This window comes from Convolutriloba macropyga, chromosome 3 (genome assembly GCF_964194025.1).
Source record: "Convolutriloba macropyga chromosome 3, txConMacr16.3, whole genome shotgun sequence".
Classification (NCBI taxonomy): Eukaryota; Metazoa; Xenacoelomorpha; order Acoela; family Convolutidae; genus Convolutriloba; species Convolutriloba macropyga.
Window position 1 is genome coordinate 8515363 of NC_134470.1, and position 13500 is coordinate 8528862.

At 35.2% G+C, this 13500-nt stretch overlaps 1 protein-coding gene across 1 annotated transcript; it reads right to left on the minus strand.

Annotated features, from left to right (window-relative positions):
* Window positions 1-2332: 2332 nt before the first annotated feature.
* On the minus strand, window positions 2333-12194 carry LOC142335909 (speckle-type POZ protein-like). Its single transcript, XM_075384273.1, has 7 exons — window positions 12013-12194; window positions 11342-11523; window positions 8343-8636; window positions 5367-5545; window positions 4154-4351; window positions 3572-3730; window positions 2333-2866 (listed from the first exon to the last, which is right to left on the minus strand). Exons 1-7 carry the CDS (start codon window positions 12123-12125, stop codon window positions 2432-2434), a joined length of 1560 nt encoding a protein of 519 aa, XP_075240388.1. The 5' UTR covers window positions 12126-12194; the 3' UTR covers window positions 2333-2431.
* Between the last annotated feature and the right edge of the window lie 1306 nt (window positions 12195-13500).

Sequence of the window (13500 nt, forward strand, 5' to 3'; positions counted from 1 at the left end):
GCTAAAAAAATCAGTTTAGGCAGTGTCAAAATCAAAGTCAACGGCAGCATTAGCTACAAGCCGAAAAAACGTTTTCAACTAAAATAAGTTTTCATTGGCGAACGATTGAGATTAAGAGAAGACAGCAATAACTACAAATACATGCAGAACTCAAAACTCATTTCTATCATTTGACATCGAGCGCCTTATAATTTATAGAAAGCAATAGCAATCACCCTAAACGACAAACTCGATTGAAATAAGCATCCTTAGAAGCTAAGGATACCTGACTTTAATAGAAACTAAAATATGAAACAAAAATTCGCAAAAAGTCGAAATTTGCTGAAGACAATTAATGTAAAAGGTAAAGGAAATCAATAGCTTCAAACTGAAAATAAAACAAACAACTTGCTCTCTATTAGGAAACAATGAGACCTGTCCTTAACTAGACTAAGTGGTAAGAAAACATGAAGTTCAACAAATACACAAAAAATTCAAACACTAACTATAGACATGAGTAATAATAGCGTCAGAGTCAAGAAAACTTCTTGCTAAGAACTCACGCCAAAAGTTAGCTTAATTTATGTCTGATTAGCGACCAAAAAATCTGTCATTAGGACAAGACTAATATTTTTAAAAAGGTGCCAATTCAAATACTATATTATTTTATGACTAAAAATAGTGTCAAAGTAAAAAAAAGTCAAAGCTGCACATTGGTGAAGTCCAGCGATTGCAAATAGGTGCAATTAGAACGCATGTGCATCATTTTAATAGCTAGAAGTTGAATTGACACACGCGAAAAAATCCCTCTAAAAACTTGCTCAAACATCAATTATTCACTCAATTTTAAAAGTAAGCTACAAATGACGCCTCGGTTCCACTTGATTTTTCGTTCCCCTCACAAGAAAAATCATGAAAATGATTATATCAGTGAAAAAAAACAGCACACCAATACAATCCATATTAATTGGATTGCAAAAAAAAATGCAAACGACACGGCTACACTAATTGCTTCGAATTTTGTTCGAGTGAAATTAATGAGAGTTAAAAGGCGCAAAAACAAAATTACACATTTTGAGCTGAATCAAACAAAAAGCAAACATCAAACAAAAGAAAATTTCAAAAGTATTTATATTTATTTTGAGAAAAGGTTAAACTGTTCTTAAGAATTAAATGCTTTTTAAAAAGCGTAGCATTCTCAGGCTTAAACGGCATTTTTGAGAAAAAATATGGCCTTTCTGAGAAAAAATTATGTCAGGCACTAAAACCCCGGGGCAGCACAATTTGTTAATTTAGTTTGCAATTTAGTCTTAGAAACGCACGTAGAAAACAAGTACGCAAAAAATAGATTTTATAGCGCATTTGTATAAAAATCATACCTACTTAGTTGCCCCTCCAAAATACAATTTTGCCTGCCGTACTTATTCGCCCTCTCGTATCGTGACACACGTAAAAAAAATCCCTCTAAAAACCTGCTCAAACATCAATTAAGCACTCCACTTTAAAAGTGAGCAAAAAATCACGCCTCAGTTCCACTTGATTACTCGCTCCCTTCACCACCTCAGCGTGACTGAAATCATCACTCTAATTTGAATATTATTGACGTGAAAAATCCTAAAAATAAACACATCTTGAAAAAAACAGCACACCAATACAATCCATATAATTTGGATTGTAAAAAAATGCCAAAGACACGACTACAATAATTGCTTTGAATTTTGTTCGAGCGAAATTACTGAGAGTTGAAAGTCGCAAAACCATAATTACACAACTCGAGCTGCACCAAACAAAAAGCAAACATCAAACAAAACAAAATTTCAAAAGTATTTATATTTGTTTTGAGAAAAGGTTAAAATTTTTCCTGGTGTTAAATGCTTTAAAAAAACTTAGCATTGTCAGGCTTCAGCGGGGCAGCACAATCTGTTGATTTAGTTTGAAATCTAAATTTAGAAACGCACGTGAAAAACAAGTACGCAGAAGAAAGTTTTACAGCGTATTTGTCAAAAAATCATACCTACTTAGTTGCCCCTCCAAAAAATAATTTTGCTTGCCCTACTTAGTCGCCCTCTCGTGCCGAGAAAAACTCACTTTCGACTGGACAAAAGTGTTGACAAAAAGCGCCCAATTATTTATTTACCCTTTGATTCTCTAAAAAATAGAACACAAAACCTGGTCTCCCTCGTGTTCAAGACTCGGTCGACTAAGCACTTTGTTCTAACATACTTAGGTTCAGTTTCCTGCCATTTTACTTTTTAAACGTTCAGCCTAAAATAATTGAGTTGAAATCCCAACAGCAATCGGGCAAACACAGCAGCAACTTTCGAAATCTTGCTTTTCGGCTCAAGCAGAAAGACAATCTAAAACTATTTTATTTAACTGATAATATTCATATCCATAAGCGAACATGATTTAAACTTTTCACTAACTTTCAGTACTAGTTATTTGATTGTTTTCAGAATGACATCATGCTTTTTGACACAATAAGGGATAACTGCTCTGTAAACGGGAAGCACTCCAAAAACAACTGGGGGTACTTCAGCTGCGCCTGGACCCAACCCTCGGTCTTCCTAACTGTACAAATATTCCTTTCGATAAAACCAAGAGCCGCTCGCTTCAGAGTTACCGCATTATGAAGATATGACAAAACTAGTCTATGAACAACGTTGTCAACTGTCAAATTGAATGATAGCGATTCTTCGCATAGTTTCACAAGAGAGACTATTGCGTATTTGTCAGCGACTGGAAGCAAAGAGTCGGCAAGGAGATCCAATTTGGCCACTTGTCCAGTGTATATGAAGTAGATTAGTTCCTCTAGTATCTCGTAGTCGACGTCTTTTAACTCAATTTGATTGGTCTGGTTCTCCTGTGAAGGGTGCATGAACATTGCCTGAAATCATTTATCACATTTGAAGTACAAAAGGTGACGATATTCATAACATACAAAAAAATAATATAATTTAGAAATAATGTCCACCAAGACGTGACCGAAAACTTTCAAATGCCAATCATGTGAAACTTTTTTAGGTTAACATAAAATTTCTTTGTATTATTTCACATAGATTAATACTAGCTCCAACTTGTATATTTTCAGTTAAAACTTAATTTCAAATTCATTTTCTTTAAATCTTTTGACCCGTGTTAGATGCCACGGAGCACTGGGTAAGTGTTTGACAGATACCAATGAAATTCTTTCAGGATCTCTACAGCTCACGAATGAACTTAAACGGTAATAGCCACAAAACGTGAACAGCGAAAATGGAAGCATGACAGGATAATTCATTGGACGTTTTTAGGATATTCTTTATAGCTCCAATTATGTAACATTCAGGTACGTAGAAACCATTTCTTTCACATCTTATTGCAGCTAGATGTTTAGTTCAGCTACAACTTGTCCTATTGTATTTCTATCCTTAAGAAGTTGTACAACTTGGTTAATTTCAGTGTCTACTTGGCATCTATATCAGCTTTGTTTTTGTTGCACCAATATCGTTTTATTTGCATCAATAGCAGTCGCACGCCATCAATACCGTTTACATACAATAAACCAACCTCAAACTATGACGTATAACTTATAGAAGATAACTGAACTGACCCTGAATATGGGGGATCGTGCAGCTAAGACAGCCTTGTGTGCATCTAGCTTCTTGTCACCACAGACTAGTGTGATGTCACTGAGAGACCTCTGATTCAAAAGGGCACTGAAGTCCATTATCAGGTCAGAGTGGGCCAGAGCTTTACACTCCACGCCTTCCTAAAGATCAAATCACAAACTTAAACCTACTAACGTTTCGTTATAAATTGCTCTCAAACGGCAGGCGGAGCCCTTTAATATAGCGGTGGTGTAGCTTAAATACTTAATTGGGCCGTTTTGCGCGAGCAGCACCTAAATTGTGTCAATAAGAGACTTGGAGGTATACTCTTCAACTAGCAGCAACTGGAGTAACATAATCGTTAAGAACCTTACCTTTTGACCTCAAAAGTACAGCCCAAATGAAATGACCCAAAAGTTTTTTTAAAATCTTAGTAGCAAAAAGAAAAAAAGTGCCTCCAAACTACGACCCCAATAATAAAATTGCTACTAAAAATAGTTAACAAAAGCGATAATTCTTAAATAGTTAACAAAACCGAGTTCAAAACTGAAATTGAATATATTTAAAGTCAAAATTAAGTCAACCTTTTTCTTGCTCTCATTAAGAATGAGCTCCAAGTACAGTTGAATGTACCCCTGTTTGTCATCCTGCTTGTCCTGGCCCAGAATGAATTTTGAGACACTCTCTTTGTTGAGGAACTGGGCCCACCCGATTGGCTCATCCGTTTGGAAGTCTTTCTCTCCCAACACTGTCACGTCCATACGATCAGTGAAAACTCCAGCCTACGCAACAATTGATCTCTTAATTATTATTAATTAGCTCTTTAAAAATGAGAAGGCTTCTTTTCCGTCGAACATTACGGAGAACATTTCTTGAAGATAAATTGGGGCGGTATTAACATTAATAATTGTGGTTTCTGCATAATCGAAGCGGAACAGCATTAGATCACTTGGGTGCCCCCTTTTTTATTCTCCGCGTTTCAGACCAGTTTTTTCATGCAGAGCTTTGCTTTTTTGGTAACTAATTAATTAATAATTGTGGTTTCTGCGTAATCGCAGCGGAACAACATTAGGCCTACAGAAGCCTGTTTTCAGCTGCCCTTTTTCTTATTATTCCCCACATTTCAGACTTATCTTTTCATGAGCAGCATTGCTCTTTTTTTTGGTGACTGTAGCCACTTTTTTTTGCGTCGGAAACTTTCACGTGGTACCATCATTGCAGCCAACATTGATCAGGCTATGGTCAACCTGCAGCTATGGTTAAGTAAGAGCTGATCCTCACACAGACAGCTTCACTATTGTCGCTTTTTGTGCGTCTGAAACTTTCACGTGATTCCACCGTTGTAGCCAAAGTTGGTCAGGCTATTCTCGACCTGAATCTATGGCTCAAGGTGAGAGCTCATCATCACACAAACGGCTACAGGGAGGAAAAGGATTGAACTCTCAATCCAAGGCGAGTGATTTCTTTCGGTTTTCCTTTTTACTCCATAAACTGGACGACACCCGACTTTTCATTTGCTGCGACAATAATTATTACAAAACCCCAAACGATTAGGCCTCAATTTTCAGGCAATAGTCTGGTCAATTTCAAAACGGCAAAAACACACAAGCTATTAAAATGTCTAATGACAATGAGTTCTCACATCTAAAGAGTTCAGGCATTTCGAATTCAAGGTAAGCATTGAGAATGTTCTAGAAGAAACCGGTCGAGCAAATATTTTGCATAAAAAGACAGATATGTTTACAATAATCGCTTCACACTCCAAATGAGAGCAATCAAAAAGCAACTTGAACATACCTTCAAGTGCACATAGCTAAACTCCTGTTTCCAATACACCAGTCTCAAATACAGCGACATGTAATTGGACGTTGAGGAATCCGCAGCATGATGCAAAAGAGCGGAACTATTCGCACCAGAACCATTTGCATGTTGTCCACCAGTAAACTGAGAGTGTAGGTTACTGTGCCCAGTTCCAGCTTCAAAATCAGAACCCACAGCACCCCTTGAAGCCGAATTTGAGGGCTCACTAGGTACATTTGATGAGTTTATGAAACCTCCGTTCAGATCCGATCTTGTGGTTGAGTTTGCAGAAGTTGTAGTAGGTCTGAATCGAATGTTGGTATCTTGCAGTGATGTCTGATATCTGTTCATGTTATTGCACACAGGGACTTGTTGATCACGCTCTTGCTGCATGGACAATTGGCCCCGCTCTTCTAAACATTTTTTAGACACTACACTGGGTTACTACTTGATGAGATGTACTTCTCTTCGGTAATCCCTTCGGGCACTTTTTATCGATTTAATATTTCGATTTGCCGTTGCTGGTTAATTACTGCTGCAATTCAATTAATACACGAGTGAAGGTCTAAGAAAAGGCAAACTAAATATGAACTCTTGCCCAAAATCCTAAAAATAAGTTTGATTTGTGAAAATATTAACAGTCGCATTACAATGACAGTATATAAAGACACTTATTTGAACCTTTAATGAGCAAAAACTTTTGATTCCGAATCAAAGTTTGATAACAAAGATTTGTATTAATTCACGATGTATTATAGATAAAAAAAATATAAAGACAGAAACATAACCGTAATGATATAGCATGGTGAGCTAAGTTGTTGTCTGAATTTGATACTTTTGGAGCAACTTTCTTAGTATAATCTTGAGCAAATTCATACTAAAAAATGTCAAAAAAAATTGCAAATCAAACAGTAGGAGATTCCCGAGCAGAATTTTTGAGACGTATTTGAAACAAAAATATGAGAAGTACAAAACAGCCGGAATCTGCACATTTGGTCTTTTTAAAACTATTGCATTTGAAAACGATTTGTTGATGCCTGCTCTTGGATCTGCAATATTACTGGAACTATACACGCCACTGTCAAGTGCGCCACTATATGTGCCACTGCCAAGAAAAACTTGAACGCTATTTTTAAATTACTTGGAAACTCTTACACTAGTTCGGTTGCATATTCAAATGAACTAATATTATAAAATATAGCCAGCAAATTGCCGGAAAATAACCGTATTTGACCCGCTTGACGCACATTGGATTGAAACAGAAAAGGAAAAAGGAAGAGATACATATTGACATAATTATTCTAAGTGTCAAAGTGTTCTTATCGGTGAGTAAATTCTGCTTATTCGGTTATATTCTAAAATAACATTTAATTCAGCCTCTAAATTGAGGCTATTAAGCATAATACCAATGCCAGCTAGCATTCGCTTTAATGAACTTTCATAACCTAATGCAGTATGGCGTAATGACCGGGCTTTATATGTTTATCCCGTTTCTTTTGATTTTCCTCATTTTACTTTGACCGTATTCACTACATTAAGTAATCCAATGCCAGAAAGAACTTAAAATCCATTCAGTTGAAACAGTAAGTGAGGTAAGTCAGAAGTCAAGCGTGAAAATCGTGAAAACGAAAAACGCGATCAACAGGTAAAGCGAATTAAAAAGGAGAGCGCCTAAATAATAGGCGTCGAGAGATTGACATCGGCTATTAATTAACGGTTCGTACAAATTCCAATAGCACTGTTTTGATAAGGCTTGTTTTCAGTTATAAAATATTAACTTCTGTAAACAAAAACATGTTTTGTTTTTTAAAAATCCTCCGGGGACATATTCGCAGAACTATTTTCAAAACTCTGTTAACATTGCATGGAAAATGCTTGTTTAGACTTTCTAAAGCAAATGTGTGCAAAAAATAGGGTAAATTTTATTTTTTTTATTAATTATAGTAAAAAAATGGTATATTTTTCCTTAATTTCCTTATTTCCTTAATTTTTCCTTAATTCCATATTTCCTTGCATTGCTCAACGATATTATTTATTATTTTAACTTAGTGAATCAAGAGTACAATCAAGAACAGCTGAAAAAGAGGACAGCGGAACTCATTTAATAAAATTGGTTGTTAAGGCATCGAAAAGCACCCCAAAAATCTCGCACACAAGAAAATGGCTTTGAAAAATGTACTTTTTATCTAACTTTTTTGCAGAGGGATTTGTAGGGAGGAATTTGAAATATGGCCAGCGGGATTTGTTGGGAGATGGTTTAGGTTTTCTCTTTATGAATAAAATGTATAGAAATTTGAGTAAAACATTGAATTTGAAAATTTTGCGAAATGAAAAATCGTTTTTGGAAATGTTTGCTGTTGTTGAAATTTTCGTCGATGAGAGCAGCTGATTTTATCAGGCAATTGAACTTATTGATGCCCTCTTTCAAGTTTTCAATTGTTATTTTTTAGTTAAGAGTTGAAAGTGTCAAAGTGTGCTTTTGTTACTGCTAGGAGCGACTAAGTTAAAGCAAAAAAGTTAGATAAAAAGTACATTTTTCAAAGCCATTTTCTTGTGTGCGAGATTTTTGGGGTGCTTTTCGATGCCTTACAAAACCCCAAACGATTAGGCCTCAATTTTCAGGCAATAGTCTGGTCAATTTCAAAACGGCAAAAACACACAAGCTATTAAAATGTCTAATGACAATGAGTTCTCACATCTAAAGAGTTCAGGCATTTCGAATTCAAGGTAAGCATTGAGAATGTTCTAGAAGAAACCGGTCGAGCAAATATTTTGCATAAAAAGACAGATATGTTTACAATAATCGCTTCACACTCCAAATGAGAGCAATCAAAAAGCAACTTGAACATACCTTCAAGTGCACATAGCTAAACTCCTGTTTCCAATACACCAGTCTCAAATACAGCGACATGTAATTGGACGTTGAGGAATCCGCAGCATGATGCAAAAGAGCGGAACTATTCGCACCAGAACCATTTGCATGTTGTCCACCAGTAAACTGAGAGTGTAGGTTACTGTGCCCAGTTCCAGCTTCAAAATCAGAACCCACAGCACCCCTTGAAGCCGAATTTGAGGGCTCACTAGGTACATTTGATGAGTTTATGAAACCTCCGTTCAGATCCGATCTTGTGGTTGAGTTTGCAGAAGTTGTAGTAGGTCTGAATCGAATGTTGGTATCTTGCAGTGATGTCTGATATCTGTTCATGTTATTGCACACAGGGACTTGTTGATCACGCTCTTGCTGCATGGACAATTGGCCCCGCTCTTCTAAACATTTTTTAGACACTACACTGGGTTACTACTTGATGAGATGTACTTCTCTTCGGTAATCCCTTCGGGCACTTTTTATCGATTTAATATTTCGATTTGCCGTTGCTGGTTAATTACTGCTGCAATTCAATTAATACACGAGTGAAGGTCTAAGAAAAGGCAAACTAAATATGAACTCTTGCCCAAAATCCTAAAAATAAGTTTGATTTGTGAAAATATTAACAGTCGCATTACAATGACAGTATATAAAGACACTTATTTGAACCTTTAATGAGCAAAAACTTTTGATTCCGAATCAAAGTTTGATAACAAAGATTTGTATTAATTCACGATGTATTATAGATAAAAAAAATATAAAGACAGAAACATAACCGTAATGATATAGCATGGTGAGCTAAGTTGTTGTCTGAATTTGATACTTTTGGAGCAACTTTCTTAGTATAATCTTGAGCAAATTCATACTAAAAAATGTCAAAAAAAATTGCAAATCAAACAGTAGGAGATTCCCGAGCAGAATTTTTGAGACGTATTTGAAACAAAAATATGAGAAGTACAAAACAGCCGGAATCTGCACATTTGGTCTTTTTAAAACTATTGCATTTGAAAACGATTTGTTGATGCCTGCTCTTGGATCTGCAATATTACTGGAACTATACACGCCACTGTCAAGTGCGCCACTATATGTGCCACTGCCAAGAAAAACTTGAACGCTATTTTTAAATTACTTGGAAACTCTTACACTAGTTCGGTTGCATATTCAAATGAACTAATATTATAAAATATAGCCAGCAAATTGCCGGAAAATAACCGTATTTGACCCGCTTGACGCACATTGGATTGAAACAGAAAAGGAAAAAGGAAGAGATACATATTGACATAATTATTCTAAGTGTCAAAGTGTTCTTATCGGTGAGTAAATTCTGCTTATTCGGTTATATTCTAAAATAACATTTAATTCAGCCTCTAAATTGAGGCTATTAAGCATAATACCAATGCCAGCTAGCATTCGCTTTAATGAACTTTCATAACCTAATGCAGTATGGCGTAATGACCGGGCTTTATATGTTTATCCCGTTTCTTTTGATTTTCCTCATTTTACTTTGACCGTATTCACTACATTAAGTAATCCAATGCCAGAAAGAACTTAAAATCCATTCAGTTGAAACAGTAAGTGAGGTAAGTCAGAAGTCAAGCGTGAAAATCGTGAAAACGAAAAACGCGATCAACAGGTAAAGCGAATTAAAAAGGAGAGCGCCTAAATAATAGGCGTCGAGAGATTGACATCGGCTATTAATTAACGGTTCGTACAAATTCCAATAGCACTGTTTTGATAAGGCTTGTTTTCAGTTATAAAATATTAACTTCTGTAAACAAAAACATGTTTTGTTTTTTAAAAATCCTCCGGGGACATATTCGCAGAACTATTTTCAAAACTCTGTTAACATTGCATGGAAAATGCTTGTTTAGACTTTCTAAAGCAAATGTGTGCAAAAAATAGGGTAAATTTTATTTTTTTTATTAATTATAGTAAAAAAAAGGTATATTTTTCCTTAATTTCCTTATTTCCTTAATTTTTCCTTAATTCCATATTTCCTTGAATTGCTCAACGATATTATTTATTATTTTAACTTAGTGAATCAAGAGTACAATCAAGAACAGCTGAAAAAGAGGACAGCGGAACTCATTTAATAAAATTGGTTGTTAAGGCATCGAAAAGCACCCCAAAAATCTCGCACACAAGAAAATGGCTTTGAAAAATGTACTTTTTATCTAACTTTTTTGCTTTAACTTAGTCGCTCCTAGCAGTAACAAAAGCACACTTTGACACTTTCAACTCTTAACTAAAAAATAACAATTGAAAACTTGAAAGAGGGCATCAATAAGTTCAATTGCCTGATAAAATCAGCTGCTCTCATCGACGAAAATTTCAACAACAGCAAACATTTCCAAAAACGATTTTTCATTTCGCAAAATTTTCAAATTAAATGTTTTACTCAAATTTCTATACATTTTATTCATAAAGAGAAAACCTAAACCATCTCCCAACAAATCCCGCTGGCCATATTTCAAATTCCTCCCTACAAATCCCTCTGGCCATATTTCAAATTCAATCTGAACAGACAGCCTTTTCAAATTTATCTAAATAACAATTGCCACTAATCTAGTTAATATTTTGAGAACACGAAGACCTTTTAGTTAGCTAAATTGCATCAAAAACGTACCTAATTAGTATTCGTGCAAGTAAATGAAAACGAATTAAATAAGACAACGAGGCGCCTTTTGCACTTAAATTAAAATTTTTCAATTTCCCTAGTTAAATTTCTCAAATTTTTCTAGTTTTTCTACATAAAACTTATGACGAAAAATCACCTAGTGAATTTCTCAGTTGACTCAAATTTTGATTTTTCGGTTAAACTTAACTTCTTTTTCTCTTGATCTTTCGCTGATGTCTTTTTGGATTTTAAAAAGGAACTGCCATATTTGTTGCATTTCAATCAACTACCTCAAATCGAATGCTTAAGATTTCAACAAAAATCAAAATTGAAGCCTCAAAATATCCAGTAAAAATGGAACCCAAGCCATTAGCTGCATATTTGCTGTCAACTTTTTTAGAAAAACAACTCTTTAGAAACCAATACACATTTTGACCGGGTGCGTAAAAAACGGGGGTCAAAAGTAAAGAAAATAGCGACAAGACAAACCGAAGGGTGATCTGTTGGTGTCCAATTCAAGACACCAAATTTCAGAAGGTTGATTATCGTGTCCTCCGCTACCACTCTGCATGGAGCCGGAAAGAGGTTCGCCACCATCAGCTCCCGAAACTGAAGACGTTGATGAACAAAGTGAATTGGTTGAGAATAGAACGCTCTGAATTACCCCAGATCTGAAGTATCGTACAGAAGTTAAAATAACTTCCCATAAAGTTGGTCGTGTTTTTACAACTTTTCCCACGAAAAACCATCAGGCAAATATTTTTAAACTTAAAACAGTAAAATTGCACAATATGTAAATGTTCACTTTACATGTCAGATTTATCGAATTTCAGGTAAAGTCTTCATATGCAATTATTTATTCTTCAGTGATAAAATTTCAACGTTTATCGACAATTAAAGGCCCCCTAAAAAGCTTTTTATTTAAAAAATCTTTAGAAAACCGGAAGAAACGACAGACTAGCGTTGGATCAATTTCAACTTTTCTGTTACGTCAAGTATGTCTGAGATATCGTTTGCCGAGATACAAAAAGGCAACCATTGAAAAACTTCTGAACAACTGAATCGCTCCTTGAGGACATTTTTGCATTTGCAGTTTTCAAATAGCATTTCAAATTAAAATGAGCATATTTAGAGCTAGTTTGTTGAGATTGGGGTCTGACCTTGTTTGGAAGTGGTCAATCTTCCAACTAATGGAGAGAATCTTTTTGGTGACTGGAGATCGGGAGTTAGAAGTAGGTAAAGTGGGTCGATTCACATAACCGATTGCAAACATCGTTACTTACACCGTGTGTGCACTTGGACTTAGTCAGCTATGTATATGTCCATTAAATATATCATTGCAAACCTGAAACAAGAACATCGACAAAAATTTCTATGGTATCTTGCGATTCGATTTCAAACTATGTTTATAATTTTATCATATCTAAATAAGATACCTGCTTGAGTTAGAGTTATTGGTTGTTATTGCTGTAGGAACGATAAAAAAACTCTTTTTCTGCTCTAAGATTCATTTCCAATAAGCAACTGTTTTCAATTCAGAATACAAGAATAATCATTTTTACAAAGTACTTGAGATGTATTTAACATTCATAGTGCAAGTTTCAACCAATTAAATTGTCTCATGAAGAGATTCATGATAATTCATACGCTACCGCACCCTTAGTTTTAGTGGGTGCAACTATTTTTTTTGCAACTACATCGACCAAATTTTCATAAACATACTCGGGGATATAACAAAAAATAACATTTTTGTTATGTCTGCTTGCAAAAAGGCTCAAGTATACCCCTCATTCAGATAAAAAAAATTAATCCGTTACTTCGAAAAAACTCCTGTCCTGAGTTTAAATATCACCCGAAACAAATCGGTTATAAAGTTTCATTTCAAATTTAATTATAACTCTCCCAACTCAAATCAAATCCCCAACATTTAACGGAGCCGAAATGAATTTCTCACCTAATATTTCGAACCAAACGCGTTCTGTGTATATTGGTTACATTTTATCAATAATTTAACCACATTTAACTATTTCCAAGCGATCATTTTCTTTTGAAAAGTGAAAGAAACAGAATTAGACCGCCTTCTCATAAATGAACCCTCTCAATATGAAAATTTCAATTATCAAAACTCCTGAACGCTGTTTACCACTCATTTTTTCACCTGTCTCCTAAAAATTAAAATTTGGCAACCAAAAATGGAGACCGACTCAAACTTATCGAACGACTCTCGTGAAATGATATCCTTTTTGTGGATTTTGAGAGCTTGGCTGTTAGACTGCAGTGCTCACGGAATTCCACGCATAATATCTTCAACAAATTTTCGACGAAAGATATTCTGGCTCGTATCTGTTTTAATTTCTGCTTCTTTTCTGTGCTTTCAAATATGGACGCTTTTCCTAGAAGTATCAAGCCATCCGATTTCTGTCAACATTCAAATTGAGCACCAAAAAGCTATTCGATTTCCGGCCGTCACGCTTTGTAACTCTAACAAGTTAAAATTTTCAATGGTTGAAAAGCTGAACGGAGACTTTGATTTGCACAAGACAATTGTGTTCACAGAAATGGAACCGATACTATTGCGCAAGAATTATGAAATCCTTGATATGAAAGTCAACTTTGAGAGAACAATTTTAGAACCGGCCAAAAATATA

Excerpts from the sequence above, each read along its gene's own strand:
- LOC142335909 (XM_075384273.1), bottom strand. The coding sequence starts at position 12,125 with ATGTTTGCAATCGGTTATGTGAATCGACCCACTTTACCTACTTCTAAC. Across the intron at positions 11,524-12,012 it reads ATTGACCACTTCCAAACAAG|ATCTGGGGTAATTCAGAGCG; the intron begins GTCAGACCCCAA and ends ACGATACTTCAG. Across the intron at positions 3,731-4,153 it reads TTAATGAGAGCAAGAAAAAG|GAAGGCGTGGAGTGTAAAGC; the intron begins GTTGACTTAATT and ends TTTGATCTTTAG.